This window comes from Loxodonta africana, chromosome X (assembly GCF_030014295.1).
Source record: "Loxodonta africana isolate mLoxAfr1 chromosome X, mLoxAfr1.hap2, whole genome shotgun sequence".
Taxonomy (NCBI): domain Eukaryota; kingdom Metazoa; phylum Chordata; class Mammalia; order Proboscidea; family Elephantidae; genus Loxodonta; species Loxodonta africana.
Window position 1 is genome coordinate 23,851,823 of NC_087369.1, and position 16,425 is coordinate 23,868,247.

Consider the following 16,425-nt stretch of genomic DNA (forward strand, 5'->3'; position numbering starts at 1 on the left):
CTTAAAATTAATGTGACAGTTAACTGAAAGCATACAAAGAATGTAGGTAAAAGAGATTAGTTAAATATTCTCAGGGCCAAAGGACTCTATCCAATTTTCTCTGTCCAGCATATGCCACAACCACAAATAGGGAGAATATTCTACTTTTGTTCCTTGGGGTTAGGAGGATACAGGAGAGATAGAACTTGCTTCAAACTGGGGAAAGCTTTTCATCTTGTTAATAATATCTGCATTCTGCTGGGAACTTTACTGGGAAAAAATGTGCTGACCTCAAAACTACACTAGTTCTGCCATGGTATCAAGAGAAAAGTAGAGGGTCAGTGAAAAAGAGGAAGACTCTCAATGAGGCGGACTGACACAGTGGCTGCAACAGTGGGCTCAAGCACGGCAATAATTTTGAGGATGGAGCAGGACCGGGAAAAGTTTCATTCTGTTGTACAGAGGGTCGCTATGAGCTGGAACTGACTTGACGGCACCTAACAGTAACAACAGCATCAAGAGAATGGAGCCAGTGAAGTCCCTGATCCAGAAAGAAAACAGAAACCAGAGCTTGAATAATGAAACATATCCCAGATCTAGTATTGAATATGCAAACTTCAAGAATAGTACATTGGTACTTTGTGTTATACTTTGCTAACAAGATGAAATGATAGTGATAGGTAGTGTTTCAACGCCACTCACCCCTTTGAGTTTCACACTGTACAGCATCCATTCATTCAACAAATATTTATTGTATGTTTACCGTGTGCTAGTTGTTGTTATAGCTCTGAGGATATAGCAGTGAAAGTATAGTAAAAATAAGTGAAAATCCCTATTCTCATGGAGCTTACATTCTAGTTGGGGGAAGACACAATAATTTATGCAAAATAAGTAAAATGTAGAGTGTCATGTTGTTGTTGTCGGGTGCTGTCAAGTCCATTCTGGCTCATAGTGACCCTATATGACAGAGTAGAACTTTCCCATAGGGTTTTCTTGGCTGTAATCTTTTCAGGAGAAGATCAATAGATCTTTCTTCTACAGAGTGACTAAGGTGGGTTCAAACTGCCAACTTTCAGTTAGCAACTGAGTGCCTAACCATTGCGCCACCAGGACTCCTTAGATGGTGGTAAGCGTTGTGAGATATTAAACAAGAAACAAGGTAGGATAACACCCCTCCCCCCCTTAAATAGTACTAGGGAGAAGGCCTTAATGAGAAGGTGGCATTTGAGTAAACACCTGAAGCAAGCTGTGCAGATATTGGTGGACAGAAAGTTCCAGGTGGAGGGGATACACCCATTGCCATCAATTTGATTCTGACTCATAGCAACCCTAGAGGACAAAGTAGACCTGCCCCATAGGGTTTCCAAGGAGCAGCTGGTAGATTCAAACTGCTAACCTTTTGGTTAGCAGCCGAGCTCTTAACCACTGCGCCACCAGGGTGAGGGAATAGTAAGTGCAAAAGTCCTGAGGCAGGATCATGAACAGTGTATTCAAGTGACAACAAGAAAGTTGGTATTATTGGACCCAACTGACAGTGGGAGAATATTAGGAGGACAGGACAGAAAGTTAAGGGGAGGTGGAAAGGGTGGGTCATAATGGCCATGTGGGGCATTTTAAGGGCCTTGCTTTCTACTCTGAATGTGATGGGAGCCACTGGAGGGTTTTGAGAGGTTGGGTAACATGATCTGACTTACGATTTAATAGAATTTCTCTGAGAGCTGGGTTGAAAATAGGCTAAACCTTGCAATACATCCTTTTCATTCCCATCCTTGTCACCCAACTCCCTCAGGAGTAATGTTACTGCTGCTGATGGATGAATGAGTAGGGGGCACACACTGTTCCATCTGTACCTTTACTCTCAGGGGTCTCTCTTCAGAAGTTTATGAATCTGGGATAAGGGGGCCTGCTTCCATGTTCATTATCCAGAAGCATAAACAGTATACTTTAAAGGACAATACATCAAGTGGTCCAAGATGTTTTCTTGTGGAACCCTTTTGGTGTTGTGCAAAGCCCAGCACATATCCTTAGTGACAGAGCTAAAATTTAAATTGGACATTCATACTCTTGAGAGACCACAAGCTCTAGGACTCAAGGGACCTTAGAATTTATCTAGTCCTGCTACCCATCCAGTGTGGGAATAATTTTGGCAATTTGTCTGCCAAATGGATGTGGTCAGATGGTTCCTCAGGTACCAAGTGTGTTATTTGCCTCAAGTTTTGAAATTCTTCTACTTGGGATTTTTAATTGATGTTAAATTTTAAAAAATCAACGAAGTTTTGAGAAGAAAGAAAACTTAACTCTAGGTCTAAAATGTAATTAACATTACCCAATGATACAAAGCCTATGTTCAGTTAAATCTTCTAGCCATAACTTGCCCAGGTAGTTGGGCTGCTCAGCCCTTGCCAGGCTCTAGGACACATGAAAGCAAGAAGAAGACAGAAGGAAACTAAAATTAGAAAGCGCACCTGGAAAACCCACTAGGACCTGGTTTTGGTTTTCTGCATGGGTCAACCTTTAGTTTTTACTGGAGCTTTCTCATTATCACTCTTGTATCAGCCAATACTGACTAGCCTAGTTGGATTCTTAGCAAGATTCTGGACATAAAAGACAAAGTGCTTTTGTTTAGGATACAATTGCTAAAGAACTTGTCACACTCAGTGGGTGATTATCTCAGGGTCACACTCTGTAGGTGATTACCTCAGGTTCAACAATTTGACTTTTATAGTCATGAAGTCATAATCCCGACTGGAGCTACAGCTTTCCAGGAAAAGTTAAATAAATGCCTTGATGTGTCTGGGCTTCAGTATACATTTTGTTACTATAAAATCACATTTCTTTATTTATTTTTTAGTATAGAGAAGAAAACAAAAATAGCCATTATCTCATAGCTTGGACCTCAAGAAAACAACCACCTATGCTCACAGCTAACAAATTCACTGTATAGAGAGACATGAAATAAAAAGTAATAATTCCCTTTTCCTTGTCTTCCTACTGCTTTTTCCCCAAAGGAAACCACTGTTAACTGCTTTCGTAGAGCATTTAGAAGAAATTTCTATGATACGTACAGATACACTTATTTCTGTAACAGTTCATTTTAGTTACACCCCTGAAAAACAGTTGTAAGTGTGGTTTGTGGTAACGCCAATACACCGTAAGTCGGGGACTACCTGTACACACACAATATACATATATAATACATATACTATACAGTCAGTTCTGCTATAATATGGCATCCTAAAAATCATTGTACAGTGCACAATTGTGCAATAAGAGCCAGAGGGCAAATGGGAAAAATAGGGTTAGAGGCACAATAATCAAAAACTTCATCAGTGGCACATAAAGAAAACAAAAGCTGGGAGCTTAGTAAAAATGATAGCACAGTTTTACACATGTTAAATTCATAAGAAATACATAATACTACAATAAATGTGTCATTTTTCCTCAAAAAGATTTGAAGTGTGCTTGTGAAAGTGGGTGTCGGAGGGGCTGCGGTCAGTGACCTACCATGTAGGGGCTGAAGGAGTTTTCTGAAATTGGAAGGAACTTTGTAACACCAGATGTGGATGGACGTGGCTCCTCACACGGGAACTGAGGAAGCTGGCTAATACCGAGGGTGTGAGTGCATTTTGTGTATATCTGTGTGGCCCAGTTCAGCTGGGTGCAGTTTTCTGCTTTCACCTAGCATTTCTTGTGGACGAAATTGTGTATAAGCACACATGAAATTGAACTTATGCCCAAATTTTCCCCTTATGTATCGCGTTGGAACAAATTAGCTTTTTCAATACAAGTGTTACAGCAGAACTGACTGCATATACGTACATAAGTTTTCATATGTACTGCACAAAAAGGGACTCCATACACTGTACTGAACATTGTTTTTTCACTTAATAATTTCCCTGAGTGCTTTTTCTATATAAGCACAGAGAGAGTTACTCATTCCTTTGAAATGGCATTTAAAGCATTAAAAGATGACTAAATCTCTCTTCGAAATGCTCACAATTTACACTCCTACCAACGAGCTTCCTACACCCTGGCCAATATTACCTTTTATCAAATTTATTAATTTTTTCCAATCCAATAGTTAAAAAATCTCTCTCTTCCCTCTTCCCTGTCTGTTTATATGCGTGTGTGTGTGTGTGTGTCTGTATATATATATATATATATATATATATATATATATACCAGCAACATCTGACTGCATATATGTCCATGGTCCCATAAGGTTATAATAGAGTTCAGAAATCCCAATCAGAGAACAGGATGTAGCGAATATAACCAGACGTGTGAACGCAACAGCTTCCTGCACGCAACACGTGTATCTCATGTCTCTTGTATACAATTGTGCTGCCAGGCATATAATGGTACAGTACGTATGTGACCTAGAACACGTATGTCTTGATAGTCATAATAAACACCTATGTTACTGGCTTATGTATGTACTGTACTTTCTATCTTTATTTTAATGTGAACTTTCCCTTCTTACAAAGAAAAAGTTTACCGTGTAACAGCGTATGCTTTGACTCATAGGCAGCAACCAGCATCTGATCTCGTGTATTGTGCGTCTCTTGAGTGTTGTAGCATTATCTCTCTGTTTAACGTTCTTTCGAAAATATTACAGCGAAGTGCTTCATGGCTCCCAAACGCAGCAAAACCGGTGCTAGTGATAGCAGTAAGAGGCAAAGGAGAAGTATTGATTTGGAAGTGAAACAAAAGGTATCCCATATAGCTTTCCTAAGTACATAACAGGAAACCCTGGTGGCATAGTGGTTAAGTGCTACGGCCGCTAACCAAAGGGTCGGCAGTTCGAATCTATCAGGTGCTCCTTGGAAACTCTATCGGGCAGTTCTACTCTGTCCTATAGGGTCGCTATGAGTCAGAATCAACTCTACGGCAATGGGTCGGGTTAAGAATATAATATGTCCAAATCACATGACATCGTATTTTACAGGACGTATCGTATGTAGACATCGTATGTAGACATTAGGTTCCATGGCCCTGACAAGTTGAGCAGATCCAGCTGAGCGGGGTAATGTGATGACTTTAGGCATGTGAATTTGGGGCCTCTACCAGCAAAAGTGGCAGAAATAGAGGCTCATGCAGGTGTCAGATGTTTGCCTGTAAAGTACTTGGCAATGGATGTGATACTTCCAGCTGGGCCCATTACGAGGCAGGGAAGCCAGAACAGTTTAATAATTAAGTCATAATGGTTTATGATCATTTTTCTTATTAGGAAATATCATTGCTTTTTGATGATATGTTGTGTGAAACAGAATTTTCATTTAAACATGGTGATTTGTATCTATATGTAATATAGATTTGCATATGTACGTATGTATATGTTTATATATATTATATATACTCGAGTCGGATTGATGTGCTAAAAGTAATAAGCAAGAAAGAGGATGGAATACTACTGCAAAGATGCCAAGATATTTAAGGAAATGTAGGAATTATGAAGATTAATATGATGTCAAATTCATATTAGATGCATTTACCTTTATGTGAAAGCAGCAGGAAGAGAGAGAACCACTGTCTGGATTCATTTCTGTTTTGCAATATAGGTTTTTGCACCTTGAAATCTCAAACTATGATATGATTATTAATAAAATATTATATATATACACACACATATATATGTTTTATAGAATGGGCATTTCAACTTTGAAATTAAGGACTTGCTTTCCCGCTCTCATTTCCTCCTTGTAGTGTCCCGTCTTGGAGGGGAGGTAGAAAGAAAGTATGGAGAGGAGAAAGGGAGGAGGAAACATTTTCACTCATAAAAGAGCTTTGCAGTCTCATGGAGCCTAAAGTAGTCGCTCTGGAGTAGGCAAGGACACAGCAGAGGGCTTCTCATTTCTTGGTTGTTGTTGTGTTACTGTCCTTCGCATTCCCAGCTGTGAGGGCTTCTAAGTGCAGCTTCTAGAATCACCCCAGGGTACAAAATGTAGTGGTGAGTTGCAAGGACAAAGCAAACATTTCTCCTACTCACCTGTACCTAGGATCAGCTACACAATTTGGAGGCCCCCTTGTTCAGAAAGCAGGAAAAAGCACCATTAAAAGTACTAAAATATAAAGCTTTGTCCTGTCTTCCATGGTCTCTCTGTCTTGACTTGTCATGGTACATTTTATTTGGTATTTAATGCTGTTCTCCACCCCTCATCTGTCAGTGTGTTATACTGTGGTGGCTTGTGTGTTGCTATGATGCTGGAAGCTTTGCCAGTGGTATTTCAAATACCAGCAGGGTCACCCATGGTGGACAGGTTTCAGTGGAGCACCCAGACTGAGACAGACTAGGAAGAAAAGCCTGGCAATCTACTTCCAAAAATTAGCCAATGAAAACCCTGTGGACCACAACAGAATATTGTCTGATGTGGTGATGGAAGACGAGCCCCCTAGGTCGGAAAGCATTAAAAATACACAGTGGCTACAACAATGGACTTGAACATACCAATGATGGTGAAGATGTTGCAGGACTGGGCAACGTTTAGTTCTGTTGTACGTGGGGCCACCCTGAGTCAGAGCTGATTTGATGGCCATTAACAACAACAATGTCATTCTACGTAAAGAAAAAATTAAAAATTTAAATAATTGGCATGAATTTTCCCATGCATCTTTATATTGTGCAATACCAGTTTTAGATGCAAATATAAGAGCATGTAGCTTGTATGTGGAATCAGGGAAACTGCACAATTTGTATCTCATAGCTTGTACATGCATATATATTTTGTTCTCATGAGAACAGTAAAAACACTACATAAAACTAACTCAACTGGTTCTGTTTCACTTCTTAATATGGATGCATTCTACCAATACTCTACCTTAGGCTTACTGATGAGAAAGGAAGGACTGAAAGGAAGAGGAACTATGGGCTGCCTTGTCTTTCCCTTTCCTACCGTGTCATTTTCAGCATAAATGGTTGGATAATACAGGGAAGTAACATGAATTAGGAAGAATATGATTGGGTTCCTTGGTTGTTCATATTTCTTAAAACGCCACTGTCTCCTTTTGGTCATCAAGACAAATTCTGGTTTGAATGGAAAGCATGGCCTTTGGGGGCTGTCAGAGCCCCACTTACGCAGTTGTAGAGGTAAAATGCTTACCTTGTGCTTGCTTTGAGTTTCACTGAACTCCCATGCATTGTGGGTCTACCAGAATTCTGTGCTCATGGGGCACAGTGAATGCTATATGTGAACGGGCCATCTAGGAGCATACATACTGTGGGTATCTCCTCTGTTCACATGCACACTCCAATGTCCCCTTGGACTTCACATAAAAAACACAAATTCAAAGATAAAATTGTTAAGAATTTTAAGATGATGACCAAAAAAAAAAAAAAAAAACCCAATCCCACTCATAACAACCCTTTAGGACAGAGTAGAACTGCCCCATAGAGTTTCCAAGGAGCGCCTGGTGGATCCGAACTGCCGACCTTTTGGTTAGCAGCCGGAGCTCTTAACCACTACGCCACCGGGGTTTCCAAGATGATGACGGCAGAGCATTAAACCAAGTGCAGGGCCCTTCTGAGCATGAGCCCCGTGTGACTGCACAGATGGCATGCCCAAGAAGCTGGCCCTTTCAGGGGAAGCTGCTGGACAGCCTGAAGTGTCGTGCACATACTTTATGAAGGCATCTAGTTCACAGCAGACTGGTCACTGCCAATAGTATATCCACGCAAAATGCTTTCCTTGAAACTGGTTTAATGCACTTATTTCAAACTCAGTTGAGTTAATGTCACTGTAGAGACAGTTGGATCTCTTAGAGGGCTCCCAGCTCCACAAGGAGTACCTTTCAGATGGGCCCTTTGAGACCTTAAGGCTATAGCTGAAAGCAGGTACTTTTCATTGAATCAGTCTCTCTTGTAGCCTTAAAGTTTTGTTTCTCTATTTGACTTTCTCCCAGGATTTCCAGCAGGGGAGCTCCAGAAGCCTTTCTTTTGGGGAACAGAATATCCTCGGTAAGTAAATTAGTAAAGAAACCAGTTATTGACAAGTGAAGTTGAAAAGCATGCTGCGTTGGCAGATAACAGACTATAAAGTCAAAAAGCAAAGCCAACAGTTAGTTGTTCAGCAGAAAGAGGCTATGGAACCTGGCATAGGTCAGCCCCACTCTCACTGTTTGAGGTATGTGTTTTCTGATCCTTGTTACTCGGGTGAATGGCTGGACAGGAAAGCCAACTTCTATACAGGTGGTTTTCATGTTTATGCGTTTATTCAGTCACCCATTGATTCCCACTACAAATATTTGGACCTTAAAGATTGCTGGGATTTGAGTTGATGACAATGGGCTAAAACCATTCCAGATGGGAGAAACAATGTGAGAAAAGGAAGGAAAAGTGCTTGTAGAATGGCAGAGAGTTGAGTTTGGTGGGCCCAAGTGGTGTATGAAGGGGAGTAGTGAAAGATAATTCTGGAAAAGAACGTTAAGGTTAGATATGAGAGGGTTCCAAATGCTAGGTCAGGAGCTTGCACACCAACAGGCAATAGAAAATATTGAAGTTCGGAGCATGTAAATAAGATGATCACATTTGTTTATGGAAACATAACTTTGGTAACTTCAGAATAGGTCAAAATCGACAGTGTCTGAAGTAGTGATACCAGTTTGTAGGCCATTAATACTGACAAATTGGGGACTTGCATAATTCAGAATTTCCATATATATTGACGATTCAGGTAATATCACCACTTTTATTATATGCCTTTTCTTGCTCTGACACTTTAATGCACAGAAAATTGGTTTTAATTGTAGAAATTCTGTCGCTTCTGTTTTGGTTTGCCCAGCTCAACCCTCATCTGAGTGTTGGGTCTGATTACAAGGACATCGACAAGCTGGCTTATTTCTAGGGGAGAGGACCCAGATTGGGACTGGCTTAAGGCACCATTTCCCAAAGTGTCTTCCATCAGCTAGTAATAGAGGCAGTCATCTTCCCCCTCCCTCTGTTTTAGAGAATCATGATACTCACCAGCATAAAAATTCCCAAGACGTTCTGCAAGAAAGAAACCTATTTAAATGTGTTTAACCCAGAGGCTTCTGAACATCCCTTTCCCACCCGCATGTGACACTCTCGTTATGTAATATGTTTTGGGAAACGCTGGTCTAGAATTGATGAATGACGAAAAGTTGAAAGATGTCCAGAAGAGAGCAGTTGAGGGGAAACCTTATAACTGTCTTCACATTGTTGAAGGAAAGTAAGGTGACAATGATTTACTGTATTCAAGGGGGTCAGAGGGTACTGGACTAGAAACCACATGAGACCTATAGACACAGGAAGAAGATTTTATTTCATTTACTTTAGAACTACCTGAGGAAGGCATGAGCTACCTCAGGAAAGGTGAGCTCCTGGTCATTGAAAATGTTCAAGCAGAAGTTTCAGGACCATTAGAATGGTGTTTCATAGAGGGGGCTCATGCTTCTGGTAGGATCTCTGGTGGCATAGTGGTTAAGAGCTCAGCTGCAAACCAGAAGGTGGGCAGTTCAAATTCACCAGGTGCTCCTTGGAAACCCTATGGGGCAGTTCTACTCTGTCCTATAGGGTCACTATGAGTCGGAAACCACTTGACAATACCTAACAATAACATGTTTCGGATAGGGAGCTGAACTAGATGACCTTAAAGCCACCTCCAACACCAAGATTTTTATGAATTTACAACTTAGACTTAAGAGCTTGAGATCATGGTTAGTCCATACAGCAGTATAATTGTTTGGTTCTGGACAGCAAACCCTGAGCATATGTTAAACCCAATGGGGTTGGGTAGTAAGAACAAAAGAGAAATTGAGTAGCTGGTAAAATTGTCACCTTCCCCATTTTGTTTTTGGGAGGCTAGATTTTCTCTGCAGGAAGCCTTCCTGTTTCTGGCCAGCCAATCGCGTTTCAAAAGGCACACGAGTTTGTTTATTTTTTAATGATACACTATTTTAAATAAATTCCATTGATGAAATGGAGGATGTGAGTTTAATATTATGAACCATGGTCATTGCAAGGCTTAGTTGTATACAATTACTTTTTCTCTGTCTCTTGTCTAAAGGATTGTAATTATGTAACTGAGAATTGAAATGTACAATGATTCAATCATTTTCTGAATTCTCTATTACCCTTTGCAAATAGGAAGCTCCTTGGTGCAGTCCCTCTTAAGGGACATTCATTGCAGAGCAGTTTCTATAAGCTTCCATTGTTCATCCCTGAAATTCATCAAGTCAACGGCATTGACTGAGGCTTGTCAGGGACTCAGTGCTGTTCTCAGGGATGAGAGACCTGGAAAAACGAAATGTTACAGGCTGCTCAGTGATAGCCACTGCTGCAAAAATTAGCACTATATAAAATTACAAATTTGTTGCACACTGCTATGATAGCTGTATGATTGAAATGCATAATTTTACTCTTACTCCTTTAATGAAGGTTTGCAATGATGGAAAAACAGTAGGAAGCATTTTTTTCAAACGCAAATTACCTTGCAGGAAAGAAATAATAAAGGAAAGAATTGCTACCACGGGGAAAAATGAAACCTTACAGCACTTCCTTGGGTATAGTTGAGACAAACAATTAGCATGTTAAGGATCATTACGTCCTGTAATAACATGTTGCTTCGAAAATTTCCGTTCCTTCCAGTTCTGGGTCCTATCTGTTTGCTGGGTGACTTTGATGTTGCATGTCAGGAACCAACAGCAAAATATTTTTAGCTTAACTGCAAATCTCATGAAGAATCCTTCATGAGGATTCTAGGTCATCTAGTTCAGCTCCCTATCAGAAACATGTTATTGTTAGGTACCGTCAAGTGGTTTCTGACTCATAGTGACCCTATAGGGCAGAGTAGAACTGCCCCATAGGGTTTCCAAGGAGCACCTGGTAAATTTAAACTGCCCACCTTCTGGTTTGCAGCTGAACTCTTAACTGCTATGCCACCAAAGATCCTACCAGAAGCATCCTACCAGAATCCTTCATAAGGATTCTAAGTAGTCTATTATAATCCTCATCTACAGGTTAAATGACTCAAATAGTTACATATAGATCTGTCACTTGCATGAAATAGTACAATTAATCAATTATCTAAATCTTTGTTACATTTTTACTGTGTCTTAGGTACAGGAAATTAAGCAGTGAACAAGTAGTTAACGGTTTGGCCTTCATGGAACTTGTAGTTGAGAGAGAAAATCACAGACACACATCTATGGGAACCCGCTTACTGATTTCTTCCTCTATTAGTAATATGCTTTGTTTCATTTCTATCTACCGCTACCTAACAAAGCACCCCCAAATGACCACTTACTGGCTTGTGCTTATGCAATTTGGACAGGACTGAGCTGAGACAGAGGAGCCCTGGTGGTGCAGTGGCTAAGAACTCACTTGCTAACCAAAAGGTCAGCAGTTTGAATCCACCAGCCGTTCCTTGAAAACCCTGTGGGGCAGTTCTATTCTTTCCTATAGGGAGTCTCTATAAATCCTTTTTTTTTTTTTAGCTGAGACAGCTATTCTTTGCTCCGGGGGTGTTGACTGCGGCAGCTCCACCAGGGCTGAAGGATCTAAGGTGACTTCACTCACCTATCTGGTGCCTCAGTTGGGCTGGCTTGAATGGCTGGGGCCTGGCTGGGCTCCTCTATAGTCTCTCAACGTTCGGGGTCTCTCACTCTTTTCACTTGGCCTCTCTGTCTCTAGCTGGGTAGTTGAACTTCTTTACATTACGACCAACTTCCAAGAGGGTGAAAAATGGAAGCTACAAGGCCTCTTCAGGCCTAGGCCCAGAAGTCACACCTTCCCACTCCGACTGTTGGCAGCAAGTTGCAGCAAGTCCCAAGGCCAGTTCAAATTCAAGGGGAGGGAAATAGATGGCCTCCAGATGGGAGGAGGGCATGTGCAGTCGGTGGCGGATGGAATCGTTGGCGGCCACCTTTGTAGATAATCTACCAACAGTCTTCTTCAGAGGTAAAGAGAAATTATGTAATGCTTTTTCTAAACCCAGTTAAGGCTTCACAATCTTTGCTGTTCAGTTGTGAGCTTGTCTGTCACAGAAGCAGAGAAGCGTGGCTACCTTCGAAAACAGAGTGATCCCTTTTAATCTCTGCTGTATTCCTTTTTGATGACTATGTTTGGAAAACAATTTAACCTCTAAGGTTATAGTGACTTTTCAACAAGTTCTGAGATAAAAAAAAAAAAAAAAGGTATGTTTACTGACAGGATATTTTCAAACCCTTCTGATGCTCTGGGTGTTTATAAATATAAAATACAGATTTCTTCAGTCTCTATCAGACCAGTAAGTCTGGTCTTTTTTTTGTGAGTTAGAATTTTGTTCTACGTTTTTCTCCAGCTCTGTCTGGGCCCCTCTATTGTGGTCGAATTTATATTTTCTTTGTCCATGTCAATCAGAAGGCTATGTTTTGATCTTTTTACAGTTCTGTAGGTATAGTTATTAGATCGCTATTACTGTGGTGACTAGAAAACAGATTATCTCGGCTTTCATTGAACAAAAAATTAAAAGACTATGCTCTGAGATTCATGCTGGTAATTTTCTCCAAATCATGTGTTTATGCCGTAGATCTCTGAGTTATGGTGCTATAGGAGTAATTGTTGGACATGAGTTTACACATGGATTTGATAATAATGGTAAGTACGGTTCATTTTATAAGCTGCTGCTTCTATAATAATGTTGACTGTATGGATGTTAATTGTTGCTATTATCTTTGCATAGTGGCATCATCATGGATTAAAGATTCTCCAAAGCAATGTGATTGCTGATTGAAAACTTTCCCCCATGTCTTGCTGTGATAGTTTGCAATAAATAAATAGTTGTTCCCGTTGGTGATCAGGGTAGAATGAAAAAAAGTCCCTGTAATTTCAATGAAATTAGCTTTGCATTTAAATCAGGATTGCTGTAGCTATCACAATGGTTATGGGAATTGCTTTCTAGCTTCTCCCCTTTGCCATTTCTTTATTCACCATCTTGCGGTGTTTTCCCCGGAGGTGAATGCTCTGCCACATGAGATTCACCGAGTTAGAATTCTGGAGTTTGGCTGACTGGTTCCTTTATACTATTTCAAGGACTATGCAGTGCTCAATCTCTTTCATACCGGCAGATTTTTTTTTTAAGTCTAAGCTTTCCTAATAATGTATAATATGGAATATGCTATATGCTGTATATCCTGATGACATTTAAGTAAAAGGAAAAAGCAGAATATGGTATAAACTATAGAAATGATCTCCCTTTGGGAGTCATCATTTTTAGATCAGCATTCTTTTCTCCTTTAACTTGGGAGCATTATTGGAAAGCCACCTGAAATCTCTGAAATCTAAAAATTAGCAGCAAATTACTGTCACATGCACATTTCCACAGTGATTTACAGGCAGACTCAAGAATGTGGCTGGCTCAAGGCAATGTTGGATACAGGACCTCTTTCTTCCATGCCTGTGGTAGCTCCAACCTCCTTTTCTAGATGCCTGACCAGGGCCAGAGACCTTTTTGGCTCTTCTCTTTCTGGACAGTTCTTCCCATGGTGCCACCAATGCTTCTAAAGAATTTTTGCTCCCTTAGACTCCCCCTCTCTATTAAAGCATAGCTGTCTTGTAGTCATCTGAATCCCCAGAGCTAGACTTTCAGCCTTTAGATAATTGCTTTATCTGAGGAGAGTCTTGGCCATCTCCTGGTTCTGGGCCTTTCTTCCTAGGAAATTTAAGTATATTTTTTCCTCAAAGTCTTCTGGGGGCCTTCTGGAATCTCTTTCAAAGGATGGAATCTAATGATGGAAATTTCACTCTGTAACTTAGCTTAGAACCATGCATTGCCCATAAGCACCTGCCCAGTAACTATGTAATGATTGGTTGGTTAATGGGTGAAGGACAGTGAGTCCAGGCTATTCCAGGGGATGTTAGTGGCATCCAGTTTTGCTGAAGAGCTTTGGATTGTTCCAACTAACACCTTTATTTAGGGGACTTTTCTGTAAGCCCAATGGAAAGTTCTCTGTTTAAATTTAAACTATGCCTCTAATTCCAGTAGTAACCTTGAACACAGAAGATAGTCCAGATGCACTCAAACTTTTGTTTTCAGGCTGTGGAGAAACTGAAGAGGGAACATTTTGCAAGAAAGCATATGTAACTAATTTTTTTTCCCCATTATGTTTTGGAAATTGTTGTTCTTGTTCCAAGTACTCATTTTTGAGCATCCTTCCTTGTCTAAGTAGGACAGATGGGCCTTCCATCCACACTGATTGCTGTGGAATGATTCATAATAGAGGTTTTATGTGTCTCTAGGCTCCTGGCAACTTAGAGGAGACAAGTTCTGTAGGGCTGAGTCAGGGTCTGTGGTCATGTGGTGCGAGTGACTCACCAGGGCTATTCCTATGGGTCGTTTGGAATTTCACTGGCAGTGATGCTCTGACTCTCTCGATGGGATTTCTGAATGAAGCCATTTTATTTCATAATCCAGAGAATGTTTTGGGCCAGATCAGGTGAAAACAGAGACTCCAAGATTGGATAAGACTAGTCCATGCAATAAATTGATAACTCTTATTTTTAAATTGCTCTTTGTTTCTTAGAAGGAAAGAACTCCCTCAGTACTCTTTCTCCTTTCGCCTTTTACAATTTACCTGTGACGTTGGTGAGAAGGCAGGAGCTGCTCTCAGGAGGGGTGTTCTCTGCTGCTGTGACTGCTTCTCAAGGGCTTGTTGAAGCGAGGGAAAAGAAAGATGAAGACTTTTGTTTCTATAAATATCTTTTAACTTTCCATTTTCCTAGGGAGAAAATATGATAAAAATGGAAACCTGGATCCTTGGTGGTCTGTTGACTCAGAAGAAAAGTTTAAAGAAAAAACAAAGTGCATGGTTAACCAGTATAGTAACTATTATTGGAAGAAAGCTGGCTTAAATGTGAGTACAACTGTGGTTAAGGGAACATCGTGTGGGTCTTTGTTTTTCATCTGAACATTATCTTGCTTGAGACCAGTGGTTCTCAAAGTGTGGGTCCTGGACGGCCAGCCTCCCCTGGGAAGTTGTTAGAAATGCAGATTTTTGGGTCCCACCACAGACCTACTGAGTCAGAAACTCCGGGGATGGGACTCAACAAACTGTGTTTTCAGAAGCGCTCTTGGTGATTCTAATACAAGCTAAGGTCTGGGAATCACAGGCCTGAGCACTAGTTTATTTTCTAGATCTAGACTGATATAGAAAATCCGGTAGCACAGATAAAATAATAAAATTCCTATAAATCCCTTACATCCCGTATCATTAAAGAAATTCCCTTTGTTAGTTGCTGTGGGATTGGCTCTGACTCATGACGACCTTCTGTTCAGTAAAAACCTGTGAAAGCCGGAACCTGTGTGAGGCGGAAAACTGTCAGAAAAGGAAAACTCAAATATTTTCCACTAAAACAAGCAATAGAAGAGTGGTAAGACTGCACCATGTCAAAGGTGAAAAACTTGTGAGACCCGGAAAAACAAGGCAGTCCCGTTGAGTTCCGGCTCTCACAGATTTCACTGTGTAACAGAATGAAACATTGCCCGGTCCTATGGTCCTGTGCCATCCTCACAATTGTTGGTATGTCTGAGCCCATTTTTGCGGCTATTTTGTCAATCTATCTCGTTGAGGGTTTCCCTTGTTTTTGATGACCCTCTACCAAACGTGGTAATTAGGTTTAATTCATTGAAATAAAACCTCACTAATTTGAACTAAAAGGTATGAATTGGTTAAGAATTCTGAAAAGTCTGAACCAAAGAAATGCACTTTGTAAATGTTTATATGCATATAGAGATGCCTTCACCTTTGTATTTCTTTTTCCTTTTCCTCTCATCACTCTGCCCTTCCTTATCTGTACTTGATCTTAGTAACCCTGATACAATTTTTCCCCTGCTCAAATAGAGATCTCTATGGCGCAGTTCTAGTTCTACACACACACACACGTATACAAACATATACATATGTATATGTACTTCACATTGTTTATATTTTTAAAATGGAACACATTATACTTTTCTGAATCTTGCTTTCTTAATCAACAAAACCTTGGAGAACTCCATCCAAGTCAACTGATATAATTTTAGTTTATTGTTTTCAATGGCTGCCTAAGAGCCCCTGGTATAAAATGCACTATACTGTATTCAGCTAACCTCTGGTTGAGGGGGTTACACTTTCTTCCCAATTATTTTGCCACAATAAATGCTGCTGCAATGCGTACCCTTATACATATTATGTACATATTCTTTTTCCTATGGGGTAGATACCTGCATTCACTAAAAAGTTATTACGGATTTCTACCAGTGTTGCATGAAAGAATATTTATCTATTGGCTTGTCATTTTCTTGTCAACTTATGAGAGCTTTTTAATATTATAGATGTTACAATTTTATCTATCATTCATAGTATACATATACATGTATACAATTTATACATATATACTCATCCATTGGACTTTGTATATGGTATGTTTAGACATACAAAATTTAAAAACTTTTGTATAGTCAAAGATACCTA

The 16,425-nt window shown here is 40.2% G+C and overlaps 1 protein-coding gene across 4 annotated transcripts in view; it reads left to right on the forward strand.

Moving 5' to 3' along the window:
- The window catches only part of PHEX (phosphate regulating endopeptidase X-linked), a 244,095-nt gene that overhangs the window by 202,583 nt on the left and 25,087 nt on the right, over positions 1-16,425 (forward strand). For all 4 annotated transcript variants that reach the window (XM_064278085.1, XM_064278084.1, XM_064278087.1 and 1 more), the window contains 3 exons: positions 7,879-7,933; positions 12,504-12,571; positions 14,696-14,826. In XM_064278085.1, coding sequence (XP_064134155.1) covers positions 7,879-7,933; positions 12,504-12,571; positions 14,696-14,826 — 254 coding nt within the window. The remainder of the gene's footprint in view (positions 1-7,878; positions 7,934-12,503; positions 12,572-14,695; positions 14,827-16,425) is intronic.